At 40.6% G+C, this 18,269-nt stretch overlaps 1 protein-coding gene across 4 annotated transcripts in view; it reads left to right on the plus strand.

Annotated features, from left to right (window-relative positions):
* The window catches only part of LOC138491912 (dehydrogenase/reductase SDR family member 4-like), a 594,704-nt gene that overhangs the window by 472,443 nt on the left and 103,992 nt on the right, over positions 1-18,269 (plus strand). For all 4 annotated transcript variants that reach the window (XM_069618776.1, XM_069618777.1, XM_069618774.1 and 1 more), the window contains exon 9: positions 3,764-3,819. In XM_069618776.1, coding sequence (XP_069474877.1) covers positions 3,764-3,819 — 56 coding nt within the window. The remainder of the gene's footprint in view (positions 1-3,763; positions 3,820-18,269) is intronic.

Below are 18,269 nucleotides of genomic sequence, written 5' to 3' on the forward strand. Positions count from 1 at the left end.
ATCGAGAAAAAAACAAGGTGGTGGTAATTTCATGTCTGAAAACCATGATCCTGCAATGCACCATGGTAAATATAACTATAATTTTGTGGGACAGGGCTACCTCCTTCTCCGGCAAATTTTAAAATAACCACTCCACGGAATGACCCCAAACCACAAAAGGATCAGAAGTCAATGCTTCGTGCACAAGTTGTTTTGCCCTGGTCGAAATCCGTCCAGCAGTTTAGGCTGAGCACTTTGGCATAAATTGACCTTTTTTGTTTATGGGAAAATAAATGGGAAGTAGGCTGCACTTTTGGAGAAAAAAAACGTTGACGCTTAATGACCTTTACATTTTTTAACGAATATTTACAAGACTTTGCAGTCTGTGGAGGCCCGCAGTCTTTTAATCACTTTCAAAATTTCTGCCAAATCCGTTACTCGAATCTAAAGTTATTAAGACTATAATATGAATGGGGTGGTTGTCATGGCCCTGTAGTTAAGGTAAAATCTGTGTACATAGACTTCTCCCATAGTTCCATTGCTAATAACTTTTGACTTGCTGGCTGGATTAGATTGACATTTTCCCCCAAAATGTTTTTCTTGGCCCCCTCTTACTGGATGTTTTGGGGAAAATGTGTTAAACCATAAATAAAGTTATTCAGCGTACTTATTCATGTTCCCATGTGGAAAATGTGCATCAATTGAACACCCATATCGTGAAAACATCTGGAAGGAGTTAAACCATGCAGGAAACAACATAAGCACAAGAGTCACTGATGTTACTTTTGGTGGTTTGTGTTAAATCCATTGTCGTTTTTTAAATATTTGACAGAGAAAGGGAAACCTCAGCTCCCAAAAACTGTTTATCTCCCATGGTGCTTTACAGAAGAGAGGGTAAGGCTTATCAAACATTAAAAACCGTCCAATATCATTTCTTCTTGATGCAAGCGAGTATAGTTTTAATCACTGAGGAAGCCAAACATGAAAATTGCTTAAAATTATATTTGGAGGAGGAGAAGGAATCCATTCTTTGCAGGCTACAGTTTTGAGTGGAGAAGAGGAACACATGTGCAGTGGGGGAATTTTGGGGTGAGCTGGGGAGTATGTTTTGTGGAGAAAAAATGTGGCGTGTTGGGGGAAGGATGCAGATACTTCACAAGATTCCACGGGAACATCGCAAGAAACACTTGGAAAAGCAAACTTGTCACACAAACCGACAAGTGAACGGGGTATTTGATACGAACAGGGAGAGGAGTGGGGGGACCTGGATGGGTGTCAGGAGGAACAGGGAATACTTCTTCATTGTTTAGCATTTATACAGTTACCAGGCTGATCAGCAAAGGTTACGTTGCCACGGATAGTGGTGGTTGGCATGAAATGTTATATGGGTTAAAGTACAGCAACTTTTGTTATTGCCCGCTTTCAGCAGAACAAAAAATCTGTATAGGTAGTATTTCCCGATCAGCGTTCTTATCATCGAAGCAGCGTTTTCACAGACTGGAGCAATAATTCAGCAAACTTTTAGGGATTTCTACTCGACCAGGAGAATCCCGAGCAAAAACACCCACATGTTGTTGGTTCTAAACCTAAATGGGTGAGTTGGCTACTATAATTTAAATCTCTCTTCTTTCACACATTTAAGATCAACACATAGAGCCACTTATAGACAACAATTTGTTGAACACTATTAATCAAGATTTATGAGGATTATCAATCACGGATCAAACTCTCCAGCACATAAATTGAGCCTTACAGATTGAGAAAGGTTACCAATCAAGCAATACACACTAAAGAACCCTCTTGATTGAGGACCAAGTGAGGATTACCAATCAAGGACTATATGGTCAAGTACTCCTTTGAACATCATAGATTGAGAAGGATTATCAATCAAGGATTTTACATCAAAAGAGTACACTCTTTGAGCATTAGTGATGGAGCACCAAATATACAATGAATATTTAATAACAAATACGATCACATTAGATTGTGTTTGTTTGAAATTTCTTTTCTATTCATAAAGTGAGACATCACCCCAACTGGACTACTCAAAGACTTTCAGACTGGTGCAGTGAGCCGACACCCATAATTTTTTCAAATATGTCTTTCCCAAAAGGCAGCTTGTCGGGAATGGCTCTGGCACATATTCATGCAGGCTGACACACACCCAGAAGTGCTGATGGCCTGGCAAAATACGGAGAGGGTTGAGAATGAGATTGGGAATTGGTTGGGGGTTACGGTTTGGGGTAAAGATGGGAAAGATACTGGGGAGAGCACAAGGTGATAGGGAGGAATCAATCTTTATGACTTGCTCGCTCGAGGTGTATATGAACAATATGAGATGCAGGGATGTAGCTGCTCTGGTGTATACATCTATTGTACTTAGTTGGTGGATCTAGGCATTGTTTTACAATTGTCTTTGGGAAGGATGCATTTCTACAAAGAGTGTATCGAAGCAGTGTATGGAGTTGAAGGATGTAGTTCATGGAGTAGCTGGGTGTATAGGATGTGCATGTTTAAGTTGCACATACACATCTTTGCTGGTTAGCTTGCTTTTATCTACTGTGTAATGTGTTCTTATTGCCATGTTTTGCCTATACGTTATGTATTGCTGTTTCTTGTTTAATATATTCCTCCATGATACTAGTTTGACTGATTTTATTATTTTCAATACTTGCATGTGTTTTTACTGCTCCTATTACTACTACTATGGGGTTGATATACAGACAGCATGAGGTGTATGGTTTGGTTAGGGTGCATTGGATAGAGGTAGATTGCCACATGTGTTGGAAGGGTGTTATGACTGGGATAGAAGGATGATGTGCATAGGGTGAAAAGATGTTGGGCATGTGGTGAATGGATATAGGTATATAGTGCATTGGGTAAATGGATGTAGCACAAGGAGTTTATGATGGTGTGCATGGTATGAATAAATATAGTGTAAATAGTGTATGGCTATCGTCTGAAGGTTGGGGGGATGCATTGCATAGGATAGATTGATGGACACTGGTTAGATGGGTGCAGTACAAATGATTACTGTAGTGTGCGGGGGTAATGTATGTAAGACATTGAATGAATGCAGAAAATGATATAGATGGTTGTTCCTAAAGGGGTGCATGGATGTAGTGCATAGGCTGTATGGAAGTAGTGTTTGGGAAGTATGGGTGTACTGTATGTAGTGGATGGATGTAGTGCAAAGAGTGGATGCATTTATTCTAGAGAATGAAATCAGTGTATGTACTGTGTAGGGTTGGGGATGCATTGGGTATAGAAGATAGATTTGTGCAGGTTGTATAGATGCAGTGCAGTTGGTGATTGGAGGCAGTGTGTATGATAGAGAGCTAGAATCTGTAGGTGTTGTACATTGGGTGAATGAATGTGGTGCATGCGGTTGGTGAATACATTGCATGCCGAAGATGGACCAAGTGCATAAGTTGAATGGATGTAGTGAAAATGTTGAACTGATGTTGTGGTTAGGTGGCTGGATGCAGCGCAGTGTGCGGATAAAGGCCTTACAATGGGTGGTTAGATGCAACGCGTGGGATGCATGTATTGTCTGGGCTGAAAATTTGGATCTGCTGCAAGACATGATGTAATGTACATGAATGGATAGAATCATTTGTGTTGTATGGATAGAGATGAATGTGGTCCCTTAGATGATCACTAGGCCATTGATGGAATGGGCTATTATAAATGTCTCACACACGTGGATAATTGGGAGATTGACGGAGAAGGGGGCTATACTAATGCCTAGACATGTATTTTTTCTGCCTTTTTTATGACTTAGGACTGGGATGCAGAGCGTGTCCTGAAATATACAATCGAAGCCTGTGGAATCAGCAGGTAATGTGTGTTTTATTCTTAAATATACTGCTGCTACTGATATGCCTTTTTAATCCAATTCAAACTTCCGCTGCATGCCTCCTTTAGTACTTCATTCTATCACTACAGACGATTATTAAAGGATTTACTTTAGTATAACATGGTATTAGAAGAGGTTTGCATTTTGCTGCCATATATAGTCCTTTGGTGTAGGAATTGTGTCAGGTGTCTATTTAGTCCAGAGTAATTGTAGCCCCCAAAATAAGGACACCTCCTTACTTCGATTATCATGGTCGAGATGTGGCTCTGTTTCGCTGACCACCTAGCCCTTTCTTATGCCCCCTCCCCACCTGGGAAAAGCCTTGCCAATGCTTTGCAAGAACCATTCTACTGTTGTCTCGATAATAAATCCTCAATCAGAAGCATTCAAGGCACCTTCTGCGAACCTTTGGCAAATTCTCCAGAATTCCAGGTCTGTCCACCAAGTGTTTGCCTTTTCTCTTATGCAAACAGTTATGCACATACATTGGATTAACCAACAGCAATATGCACCTTCACTATGCACATCAACTGTGTCATTCGATTTGATTGTGTGCACATTGATTGTCAAGGGTTTTCATTCAATTTACTCGGAGGATCATGCTAATCCACTTTTTTGCTTGCTGTACAGAATTCCAATATACACATTGGTTCACTTTCAGGGTGTGCAGCACACAGAGTAGGAATGGGTGTGAGAGCTCAAAAAAACATGAACGCCTAGAATTTCCAATAGTTCAACCTGTTTGAACCTTCTGGGTTTTCCTAAGGCCTGAGATAAGGTCTACTAGGTTTGAACCTGTGTCTAGATAAAGGCAGGGGAGTAGAAACTGGTGGTTGATGTTTGAGGAGGAAGGAGCAGCTCTGGCTACTTTGTCAAAGCTGATAATTGGGCCTCAATAGAGATAGAGATTTTTTTTTTTAAAGGGTTGGGACAAATGTTTTGTGAGTACTGTGCTGGATTATCCATTAGGTCAAGTAAGCACTGGCCTAATGGCCCCACTCATTTAAGAGGTCCCACGAGTCAAAATAAAGCAGGGCAGAAAATAAAAAAAATATTAGGAGATCATTTGTAAAGGGGGGGTGACATTTCGACTGCCTCCACTGGGTTTAATCCAGCACTGTATAAGTAGGTCAGAATTCCAAACCTGTAGGTGTCACAGCATGCCAAAGCATGGAGAGCACAAATTGCATTTTCTGGACACAGGTGAACACGAAGACAGTGTTAGGAACACAGGCAATGTGTGGATAGGGAGAACACCAAGGCAATGAAAACTGTTGCTAGGTCCAAGAAGTACAATAATACCATGTATTTCGGTTCACCCCTATAATAAGGGGAATAGTAGTTACAATAAGTGGTCAACTTGAATTAGAAATAGAATTTCACACGTAGATCCACATTAATTGAAAGTAGTAAACACACTCTGCGTAGATTGTTGGGATGCACACACAGTGACCCAGCCAAGCATAAAGGTTCAGGCTGAGGACAATCTATTAGAATGTGGGAGCAGATTGAAGTCTGTGCTGCAGACAGAGCACATGCTGTTTTAGTTAGGTTTGACAAATATTAGACACTCAGATATAGCAACACAGAAAAAGCAACACATGTTTTAATGTTTTGGTTGCAGAGGTTATAGATAGGGCAGCATTATAGGCCTTGTGTTTAGTTGTCGTAGCCATAGTGATGTAGTTTAGTGGGATGTGCAGGAAGGATTGAAATAGGCGGAAGGTGGGGTCAGCAAGGTAGTGTGGTAGAAAGCGAGTTCAGAAGTGTCACCATTTTGGATGCGAGGGCCTAGAACATGATGAACAGAAGAGAACAAAGGCCTTGGTGTGGAGCTTTGGCTCTATTATTTCAGCTCTTAAAACAAATCCCCTTTTACCGTTCCCAAAGAGAGACGCTGCGGTCAGAGCCACGGATGGTGTACAGATAAGCATTCTTTTTTTGAGAGGACATTTTTAACCCAAGGTTCACCACCTTGACCTCTATTGACTATATCGAATGCAGATTTGAAATCCACACGTGCAATATAAAGTGAAGGGCTCAATTTACTTTTTACATTAGTAATCAGTCTGTCCGAGACTCTAATGTTGAGTTTCATACTGGTGCCTGCTCTGAAGCCTCAGAAGCCTGTTTGTACCGATGTAATAGTTCTTTTTCATCCACCCATGTTTGCAGACATTTCAAAACAAAGGTGGTGAACACTTTGCCCGCAGTGTCGAGTAATGATAACAAACGGTAGTTTTCTGGTACTAAACGGTCTCTAGGCTTATACATAGGAACCAGTATGGATTGAGTCCAAGATTGTGGAATCTTCCTCTGATGACAGACCTTTGAAAACAGACTGCATATCAGATTTGACCAGTTTCCTGTATCAGCCTTTAATACGACCATGGCAAGACCATGTGGTCCAGGGGCCCTTGCATTTTTTTGCTCTTTCTATAATTTCAATATGAGGGGGTGGAATTTGCCCCAGAGACAAATTTGCCACATCTTGCATTCAAGAGGATTATGTCAGACTCAGTACATAATAAGGTTATCTATATGCTCAAAAATAGACTCTGTTTTATCCATCCCCAGGGGGCCATAGATGCATACTATTAACATCTTCTTACGTATATCGCCCTGTAATATGCCTACTTCCACTGCCAGAACATTACCCCCTACGTCTATAGGCTTAATAAGTGTTGAGGGGAAGTCTTGTGTAACCCCTATTAATAAAGCAAATGAGGGACGTCCTAATGGCCCTTTCTTTGCCAGAAGAAGCCAAAGACCAAGTGGGATGCAAGGTCACACAGCCGCTCTCTTAGAAGACCCAATCAGGGTATGTAAGTTATGTAAACTTTACAAAGCTTGATAGACTCCAAAGTAAAATTGTTTACATATTCAAAAAATAATGATAATAATGAAAGTTCAGTGGTATTTCATAAAGATTTTTATCAATCACTGGTTTTGTGAAAAAATACGTCTCTTGGTATGAGGCGTCACTAATATCTTCTTAGTGAGGAAGAAAAAAGCCAATAGCATTTTATGTCAGACCAAAAACAATCTTTTGCCAATGCATTTCGGATTTACAAATCCTTCGTCAGGGCAAGTCTGTAGTTAACATGTATGTTTACATAACATCCAAAGGAAAGTGTATTACAATGCACATTCACAAAAAAATATATAAATAACATACCAATCATTGTAGTAGTAGAAAGATCGGTTGATACATAAAAGAAAAAATAGAAAAAGAGAAAGAATAAGCAATAAGAAGGCTGTAAGTAATAAGGTTAGCGATGACAACAAATGCAGCACGCGTTTACCTGAGAAAATGGCAGAATGCTTGCATGGACAGTGGCTTGGAGAACCAGAACCATGTGGTGGGCAGAAAGCTGCCCGGACAAAATCAGCGCCAAAGCGCAGATAAGCTGAAATGTAAGAGAGACATTGTAAGGAACCCGGGTGGGATCTGTGTAAGCAGTACGTGTCATAACATCAGGGGAGCTTACCATGAGACCAGCGAGGAGTCGGACTGTTCCTCTCGCTTGCCGGCGTGTAACTCCATTGTTCGCATCGGAGCGTTGCCCAGACAACGCTCCTTTAATAAACCACGTGATCGCGGCCTGGCGAGGCGCGCGCTCTGGGACAAATGACAGCAAATAGGTTTCTAAGTGATTGTTTAGAGCTATAAACTAGTTATACGCCTAAATTGGAGTATGTCAAGAATTGTGGAAACAAAAAAATGTAAAAACAAGGAAACTGAAAGCATAGAGATAAAAGAAATACTCCAATGCAAGACAAGAGAGTCATAAAAGAGAAATAGCAAATACAAAAGAGCCCTAAAGAATGCTGGGCTAATAAAAGAAAGTTGCAAAGTAAATACATAGTAATAACATCTATATCAACATTATTAAATATATATACATATATATGTCCACACTGGATCATGTCATCAAACGGCGGCATCTGAGGCTATTTTATGTAGTCATAGGAAAAATCATAGGAGAAATCAGATGCATGAGACATGCTGCAAGTACCAACCCACTGTAATGGTGTCGTCGCCAGACGGCACCTTGGGTCCCAGACCGAAGTCCAGGAAACACAGCTGGGTTGTCTCAGTCCATAACACATAGGATATAACACAGTAAATAGTTGCTAAAAATTATACCTTGAAAGCAAAGAGATTACAAAATTAAAGAAAACAGTGATAATTAATCTCCTTGTTAATCCCATTGGGAACCAGACTCCCAAGTTTGTCAATCCAGAACGACTCCCTGCGATTCAACCGCTGGTTAAGGTCTTCATGTGGGTTGTTCCTTGTGAGTACCTCTAAAACCACAAATCTAATCTGAGTCAAATTATGTCCATTCTCCAACCAGTGCCGTGCTACGGCAGAGTTGGTGTTAGCATTACGAATACATGAACGATGCTCATTCCACCTTGTTTTGGCCATTCTTGTGGATTGGCCCACATAGACTTTTCCACACGGGCATTTAATGCCATAAATTATGTTGGTGCTGTCACAGGTTCCATAGTTTTTTAGCACAATCTTTTTCCCTGTTCTGGGATGGTTAATGGAATCTCCCTTGATAACTAAGTTGCAGTTAGTACAGTTCAGACAGGGGTATGTACCCGTCCGTTGGGGTATCGGTTCCTTAAGGGGTGGTCTTGTGTGTACAAGTTCATCTCTCAGATTCCTGCTACGTTGGTAAGCAAACACTGGTAATTCTGTGAATACATTTTGTACTCTGATGTCATTTTTAAAGATCCCCCAATGCTTACTGATGGTCTTCTTAATTCTGTTGCTCTGGATAGAGAATTTTGATACAAAGACAGGTGTTTTTAGTTCTCTCTTTTTTATAGGATTTTGGGTAGATAACAAGGTCTCTCGTGTCAGGCTGTTGACCCTAGCTGATGCTGTGTCCAGTTCTGCTTGTTTGTAGCCCCGGGCTAAAAACTTCTCTTTCATAATCTGTTGTTGGGCTAAACAATCATTGGGGTCGCTGACAATCTTCTTAACCCTTAGGAGTTGACTATATGGGAGATTTTTGAGTAAACTGGGCTGGTGAAAACTCAGACGATGTAGAAGGTTGTTGCGATCAGTAGGTTTACGGAAGATTGAAGTGCTGTAACATGTGGTCTCTTTTTTGATGGAAACATCCAAGAAGGTGATAGTGTCATAAGAAATTTCTCTCGTGAATTGGATCCGTTTATCTATGTTGTTTAGATATTCAAAGAAAGTATCGAAGGATATCCTTGTGCCTCTCCACACTCCAAAAATATCGTTGATGTACCGAGTCCAAAGGTAAATGTCATTCTTCCAACGTTGGTTATTAAGCATATTATCAGTCTCAAACTTATACATAAAGCTGTTGGCATATGAGGGTGCCATTGTCGCTCCCATAGATGTCCCCGAGGTTTGGAGGTAAAACTGATTGCGATATTGGAAGTAAGAATTTTCTGAAATGAATTGTAGGAGAGCCAGTATGAACTCTTTCTGTGCTCGAATTTCTGATGCTTGTAGCAATAGCCATTCTACTGATTCTATACCGAGGTCATGTGGTATAGACGTATATAGGCTTTTGACGTCTATGGTGAACATCAAATCATCCTGTGTAGGAGTTATAGAATTAAGTTTCTGTAGAAAATGTGTGGTATCACGAGTATATGTCGAAGTTTTTTGAATCAGAGGCTGTAGAAAAAAGTCAATGTAAATACCCAGCGGTTGGTTGATGCTTTCCATGCCTGCAACAATGGGTCTTCCTGGTGGATTAGTGGGATGTTTTTGAATCTTTGGTAAGGTATAGAAGTTTGGAATCCTTGGGTGGTCTTTAAACAAACATTTTTGGGTATGTTCGTTTATCCAATCTAGTTCGAGGGCTTTATCCAGTAAAGTCTTCAGGTTCTGCTTGATCGTGACAGTTGGATCCAGATCTAAGGTGGCATAAATAGTCCTATCTTGAAGTTGCTTGTTGCATTCTGCATCATAGTCAGCTGTATTCTGGATGACCAACGCTCCACCTTTATCCGCTGGACGGATAGTTATGTTCTTGTCACTATACAAGTCTTTGATGAGTCTCATCTCGTGAGGTTTCAGATTTCTATGTGGAGGATTCTTGTAACTGATTCTCTCCAAGTCACGGGTCACCAATTTTTGAAAGATGTCGATGGATGGAACAGTTATAAGAGGCACAAAACCACTCTTCTTTCTAAATTCTTGGAAATCTGGACCATCTGGTGGTTTCTCTTGAACTTCTAATTCTTCAAAAAAGACCTTCAATTTCAATTTCCTAATGAATTTGTAGAGCTCAATTTTGGTGTCGAACAAAGTGGTACCATATGTAGGTACAAAACTCAGACCTTTTTGTAACGTTTCAACCTCTGGCCTGCTCAATGGTCGGCTGGATATATTAATAACTAGGTTCTCCTTGACTGAAATCTGGTCTGTGGTTTGTTTTTTGGGTTTCCTCCTCCCCCTGCGGGTCCTTTTGGGCGGGCGCCTAAAAAAGCCGAAGAGGAAGGTACTTGTACTGCAGGACCAGTTCCTGTGTTGAGCTCCTCAGCCGTCTGTTCCGTGGATATTTCGGGTTCTCTCTGGGCTTCTGAATCAGAACTGCTGGTATTATCTGATGTGTATTTGAAAAGTTTCTTGGGTGCTACAGGGCCATACCGTTCCATCCACGTATAGACTTCATCGTTGATGTAGTCGTAGGTGTCTCGTTTAAATTTTTTAACTTTTTTCTGTTCCAATTCCGTTTTGTAGTCTTCAAGCTTGGTGTTAATATCTAACAAGATGGTATCGTATTCCTCCTTTCCTAGTGTACCAACTAGTTCTTTCTCAATATCTTCGATCTCTATTTTAAGCGTCGTCAAGTTCTTGGAGAGTTCTTGGATGGTTAATAGAATGAGATCTAATGAACATTTGTTCAAGATTGCCTCCCATTACGGACAAACTCCTTGCTTTCCTTACACAGGGTAGGTCGAAGATGTATGCGTAGGCCTCTAGGGATTCGTTGGTTCTTAAAATAACGTCCTAATGTGATTGCGTGTAATTTTCTATTGATCTCTTTGCGTATAAGGTATTCTAGCTGTCTAATCCGTTTCGCAGGATCTTTAAGTGAAGTTCCATGCGTGCCAATCGATGTGTCACTGATTAATCCTAAAATGGTATTCGCTTCCTCAGTTGAAAACCCTAAGGTCTCTGCACATTTGTTCGATAATCCTTCAATCTCCTCAAAGGACATAGTAATATATAATTGCTATCCTTTAAATGTTAAGAAAAATGTGTGCCTCCACTGTGGTGTGTCTCACCAAAATTGGGGAAAAAAAAAAAAAGCAGAAAGCAAAAAGAGTGGGCAGCACTATACGATATTCACATTTCTCAAATAATTGTTTCTGTGTAGAAGTTTCGTTGCTCTGAAGATTCCTTGTTGTCAAATTATAAAAAGGAGCTGGCTGTGACGAATAAGGAGACACCCTAATTCAAAAATACACAAGAAGCCAAAGACCAAGTGGGATGCAAGGTCACACAGCCTCTCTCTTAGAAGACCCAATCTTTCTCCTTTCTTTGTCAGAGCCTGATGAATCACATATCCGTCTCAGTAAATAGGCTGACATAACCATGTTTCCTGCAACACAAATATATTCGAGTTCAAAAGGTAGGCAAGGGATCCGCCATCGTTATAAAAGGGGAATGACCACACGTATTCCAAGACATTATATGAATTCAATCATGAGGCAACACAGCACCTGGTAAAACACTCCTTAGACAGTTCCATCCCTGTGTGTTATCGAATCTTGGGGCAGCACATTTATTTGGTGGTGATGCAGATTGTTGTATGTCCTTTTTTTACATTTTTTACATTGGTCACAAACTTTAAGACTGGTCTTCAACACTGGTGAAGCGCCTAATTTGTATCCCAGAAATTCGAGTGAGTCTCTTTGGGCTCATATCAAAGATGCCATGGATGGTAGTGAACAGTGAATTTTGGTCATTATCATAGTTCGAGTCAAGAGGCTGCACAAAATCAATATCATTGGAATTTAGAATCGAAGAGAGGGGACTTTTACAAATAATTTACACAGGACCGGACAGTTGATTGTTACCTTCTTAACAGTAGAGTGCACCTGAGTAATAGTTACTATTGGGCTGTCAAGTACCAAGTTAAAAGGCATCAGAATTTGGTGGGCTACACTCCCTGTAGCTCGCATATGCCCATTTATTGGTTGGTTTGTATGTTCTGATGTAATAGAACAGGTCGATGCATGTTGCTCACTTACAGTACGTGTCGGTACTTCCTCAAGTTGCAGAGGGGCCTGGCTGATGTTATTATGTTTCAAAAGCCAACTAGTTAAGTTGCCCCCACTTTGTTGGAGGTGTTTTTTTTATGCTGCATTTCCTTCTTCTTGGCTTTCTTTGACTGAAGAGGGGGCTCAGTCACTGATACAATAGTTGAATTTAAAGGTTGAGTATCTAAGCACAGTGTTCGAGTTTGAGGTTTATTGGGAGCTCTTAGCCGTAACATTATAAACATTTTTTAAAGTGTTTTCTTATGTGTGAGGTAATTTAGGGGTGATGATAGGGCATCTTCCATGGGACACTTTATAACACCCACTTCCGGGCAATCAATTGTTATGGGTTCCAGCTCGGCCATTCAATAAGCCCCCTCCCCAGTTGTATTCAATGTCTTCTTCGATTGCGTTCCTTCAAGTAGTTTATCCATGATGTTGCCCTGCCTCGTCACCTCTTCATGGATATGCCCACATCATTTCAGTAAAATCTTTATTGCAAAGTGTACAACGTCATTACTTGATGCCGATGTTGAATTTGAGGAATTATGCTGGCTGTTAATGTGGTTATTAGCCAGGGGGAACCATATGCAGCGATGGTGGCATGTCATCAATAACCATACTTGGGGAGGCCTAAAGAGAAGCCCGAGGCAGGGTTTAGATTTTGAGAAGTAGCTGATGAATTCATTGGTACCCCGGGGGGCACACGTTCTTCATGATTTTTAATACTGCAATCTGCCTCCAATTCCACCAAATGTGGAGTGTAGATCAGATTTATTTGCATTTTGTGCCTTGTGGACCTGTACATTAGTCTCTGCATGTTCTACATTATTCAAATGTACAGTGATGTCCTGTTTTTTGGTAGAGATTTCCTTTGTTTTATTCAGTTTTTTTGGCCGAAACAGGGGGCACAGTGGAATTTGTTGTCTCAGAAGTTTGTTCTACTGACAAGCCCCCACCCCCAGCATTGGGGTATGCTTGTAGCCGTTGCATTTACTGTACGTTTTTTTTTCTCCTTAAATTATCATTTCTAGGTTTGGGCAGAGCCTTCCCCGACGCTGGTTAGTTGTTATCCAGTGATGGCGTACCCACCACTTTTCAATGTATTTTAGCAGGTACAAGCAGCTTTGTTTGCAAAAAGAATACAAAACTCCAACGGTGTATTAAATATAGTCTATTTTCTAGAGTTGTGGCTCAAAGGGACTTTGCCCTGCAGTCACCACGAAAATTACAATGTATACAAAAACACAGATGGTGTGTTAAAGGTAATATCTTTGCCAGAATCGTGGCTCAAATGCAAAAGTCCCACAACCACCACAAAAAAAGTCAGTGTTATCCTTTATGGGTGGCTCAAAAGCACACGAATCACCAAAAATTCCATTTGCCCCACCTCAAGGACACGCAGTGCTAAGGTTAAGCCTTAGAAAAAGGAAATATCACATAAAAAAGGAGGAGGTGTTTTACAAGTCATGTACTTCTTGTATCCTCTTTGACTTTAGCATTACAAGACCACTTGAAGCTAAGCAGCGTCAGTCCTGGTTTTTGCATGGATGGGTGTCGGAATGGGCATCCAAATTATTATTTTTTAAATCAGTGCTATTGTCAGTCCTTGAATGTTTTATACTCAGAGACAATTTTTTGCCTTTTGCCGAAATGCATTCTGGTATTTGTAGTCTCCCAGTAAATATGGCGGGAATAATGCCACTATTGTACACTTTTGACCTAACATAGTTCTATGAGGCTTTATATATTTGAGTGACACTATGGTATGTGTACATTTCAAGTTATCTTTATAAATCGGAGTATTGTTGAATGCCAGAGGGGTGGGGTTGGGAAATGATGAGAGGGCAAGTAAGTCATGAGTATTTGCCCAGGATGTGGCAGGGGAGTTTGCAATCCTGGACACTGGTGCAGTTATTTTCCCTTATTTGTGTCTGCTTTTTAAGACACAAGTAAAGGACTTGTGGGTGGACAGCATAACGTTTCTTCAGAGGGCCGACACAACCCCTTGTTTTTTTTTTTTAAGGTGGGCAAACTTTCTTAAGTATTTGGCTATGCGGATTTTACTCAGTTTGTCATGTTCCCAGTGCATACGCTTACTCATAAGACCACAAGCACTAGTTTTGTATTGGCATTTAGTTTTCCAGGGAATATTTCACGACAGTTTGCTGGGTTTTAAAGTGAGCACCTTCTATACTTTGCCAGTATATTCATCTGGAACCTTTCCTCCCTCAAATTATTTTATGGTGTTCATTGCTCTTTTTAAAAGTCCAATGCTATTTTGTCTTGCGTACTTTCATCTAAGGAGTAGGTTTATTGAATTACATTTGCATATTTCACTTTAAGATAAGGTAATCTGACTAATGGCTGTCTGTCCAGGGCTGTAGGTATTAACAGGGGTGTCAAGCAAGGGTGCATGCTGGATCCCTTGGTATTTAACCTGTACCTGGTGAATTTACCAGTTTGTCTAGAGAGTCGAGCCAAATGTCCCCCTAAAAATTGGAGCAAAACTCGTCTCCGCCATGGTTTGTGCTGACGATCTGGTCATATTTGACCAGACCTTCTCAGGACTAAAGGCCATGCTAAATGAATTGGCGAGATATGTGGAGGCCAACGGGTTGGCTGTGGACTTAAGTAAGACCAAGATCATGCTATTCTCCCCAAAGAAAATGAATCGCCTTGTGATGACTACAACTTTGGGAGCGATTCAATACGTCGACTCCTATAAATATCTAGGCATCTCCATATGAAATGAATCAACCTATGCCAAGATTAGAGAACTAAAAATCAGGAAAGCAAAGCAACTAAATACTCTATGCCGTCAATGTGTTCATCTACACGCAGTCTATTCCCTGGTTGGGATAGTTATGCTACATAAACAATGGTTCTGTCCCTCCATCCTATATGGAATGGAGGCCTTAGCTATGCATGAATGGAGCTGGTTAAATAGACTGGAAGGTCTTTTTTGGCATAGTGTGTTGGGGTTTCCCAAGTCAACCCCTATGGAATATATACGTCTAGAATTGGGTTTGATCTCCTTGACAGGCATGGCATTGAGAAGAAGAGGAGTACTCCATATGAAATCTCTGCTCTCTCCACAGTGCCCCTTATTAGCAGTGATGGGCAGTAACACACAAAAAGAGCTTTTAGTATGATGCTCAAATTACAATAAATTGAATGATGAGCAATTCGAGCTAATGAAATGGCATCCTGATCTAAATCGCTGTAAATACTGTGTCCCACACATTTGGAAGGCCCCAAAGGGGTTGTGTACAGTGTCCTCATCCAGGAATACGTTGTATGTTCATCATGATGCTCTGTAATCTACTGCCATTGCAGGCTATTTGGGGAGCTAGATGGGGCCTTTGCGGCAGAAGAGAGATATTGTTAAATGTGCCTCTGTCCCACCAACTTGGAGACTGCAAGACACGTCTTCACTGGCTGTCCCCAATTGGGCCCCTTGTATATGACCTCTGTGGGAAAGCTATTCCACGAGTATGAGAGCATAAAATCCATAGATTTTTTTTAACTACTGCCTAAACACAGGCATTACATCCACACATGTGGCACTCTATTAGGTTTGGAAAAAAATTGAGATCTTGTTATGAAACCCCAAGGACACCATGAACTTGTAGGGCTACATGGCGTCCATCATGAAATGTATGACACTCTAACAGGGACGTCATTTCACTAAAATGCCAGGGGTAGTGGAAGTGACATCACACGACTCTTGACCTCTGATGACATCACAGGAAGTTATGTCATTTAACCCCACCCTGAAGTGATATCGTGGGAAGCAGTGGAACACGACATTTCACCCCTTGACAAAACAGGAAGCGGCATCACATTGCATTGTTCCTAAGTACACTACGAAAAATATGAGTACGGTATCACTATAATGTGATATACATTTCATACAAGAATGGATCACCATATGTATTGTTAAGATCAGTGTGTATAGGCTCATATTACTGTGAATGCAAGCAGATGTCCATGACCAAATGATAATGATGTATTATTATATAGCACTTACGCTTAAGCACTTATATAGAAAAAATATACATATAATATCACCCAACCTGAGTTGGTACTCATTTATCGACCCCAGAAGGATGAAAGCCTGAGTTAAGGTGTTTAAGAACAGACTAAATCAGTGACTCACCCCCTAAAGTGTGCCTGAAATAAACCTTTAATGTGTCTATCAATTATTGTATAGATTTACAAAAAGACACATTATTTGGTATTCCTATTCTTTCTTATTTATGGTCACTGCTGAAAGTTTTAGACTTGTGGAACCCTGTTCCTTTTTTTTTAAGAGGCCTGAATATATATATGTATAATATATAACCATAACTACACAGCCACTACTATATATATATATATATACATATATATAGTTTTTTTTTTAAGAGGCCTGAATATATATATGTATATATATATATATATATATATATATATATATATATATATATATATATATATATATATATATATATATATATATATATATATAGTAGTGGCTGTGTAGTTATGGTTAAGTTGTGGTTAAATTATGGTTCAGTTGCTGTTTCCATAGGAAGAGCCTTTTTGGGTGGCTTATAACTTCACTCCCCTTTGACGAATCCTCACCAAACTTTGTAAAAAAAGTATATGGGTCATTCTGCAAAGTTTGGTGAGGTTTGGTCCAGGGGGGGCAAAGTTATAGGGGTGGTCCCAAAACATATTTTCTTCCCATAGACTGAATGGGGAAAAAACTTTGCTCACGCATACAGCCCAAACCGCTGGACGGATTTTCCCCAAATTTGGACCAGGAGCAGAAATTGCAAATTTGGTGAAAATCCGTCCAGTAGTTTTTTTTTTTAAATGACCAAAAAGTAGGTCACAAAAAATTAGTGATATCTATGTTCGTTCTGCGGACAAACTTTGCTGTTCGCTCCGCGGACAGTGTCCTGATTGCCCAACTGGCTTGCGTCATGTCCGCGGACATCCAACATGTTCGCTGATTGGATGGTGAAGAGCGTGAAGTGCGTCAGATTTTCGGGAACACCCGCCATCTTGGATTTGCAGAAGTCCGCAGACAGCGCAGTGAAACTTGGTGGAAAAATAACTATTTAGTAGAGTGTGTTGGTGTGTAAAACTGTTTGGGGAGGGTGGGGGAGTAAGAGATGGGTTAAATGTTGTATTTATTTAGGTGGCAGACCCCCTGTTGTGTTTGCGTTGTCCGCAGACAACGCGGATGTCCAGAAATGTTCTAAATAAACAAAATGGGGATGTTCTGAGAACACTACGCATGTACATATTGTTCGCAAGCAAGCTGAAACTGTTCTAAGAACACTCGCGGTGTCCTGAAATGTTCCAAAATAAACGAAATGGGTGTGTCCTGAGGACGGTAAGCCTGTCCGTTTTGTCCGCAGGCAAGTTGAATCTGTTCTAAGAACACATGAAGTGTCTTGGGATGTTTGTAAATAAACAAAATAGGGGTGTTCTGAGGACACTACGCCTGTACGTATTGTTCGCAAGCAAGCTGAAACTGTTCTAAGAACACTCGCGTTGTCCTGAAATGTTCGAAAATAAACAAAATCGGTGTGTCCTGAGGACGGGATGCCTGTCCATTTTGTTCCCAGGCAAGTTGAAACTGTTCTAATAACACATGCAGTATCCTGAAATGTTCAAAAATAAACGAAATGGGTGTGTCCTGAGGACGCTGTCCGTATTGTTCGCTGGAAAGTTGAAATTGTTATAATAACACATCATGTGTCCTTGGATGTTCGTCAATAAACAAAATGGGGGTATCCTGAGGATGGTATTCCTGTCCGTACTGTTCGCAAGCAAGTTCAAATTGTTCTAAGAACACATGAAGTGTCTTGGGATGTTTGTAAATAAACAAAATAGGGGTGTTCTGAGGACACTACGCCTGTACGTATTGTTCGCAAGCAAGCTGAAACTGTTCTAAGAACACTCGCGTTGTCCTGAAATGTTCGAAAATAAACAAAATCGGTGTGTCCTGAGGACGGGATGCCTGTCCATTTTGTTCCCAGGCAAGTTGAAACTGTTCTAATAACACATGCAGTATCCTGAAATGTTCAAAAATAAACGAAATGGGTGTGTCCTGAGGACGCTGTCCGTATTGTTCGCTGGAAAGTTGAAATTGTTATAATAA

This window comes from Ambystoma mexicanum, chromosome 10 (genome assembly GCF_040938575.1).
Source record: "Ambystoma mexicanum isolate Mex_15411 chromosome 10, UKY_AmexF1_1, whole genome shotgun sequence".
In the NCBI taxonomy this organism is placed as follows: Eukaryota; Metazoa; Chordata; class Amphibia; order Caudata; family Ambystomatidae; genus Ambystoma; species Ambystoma mexicanum.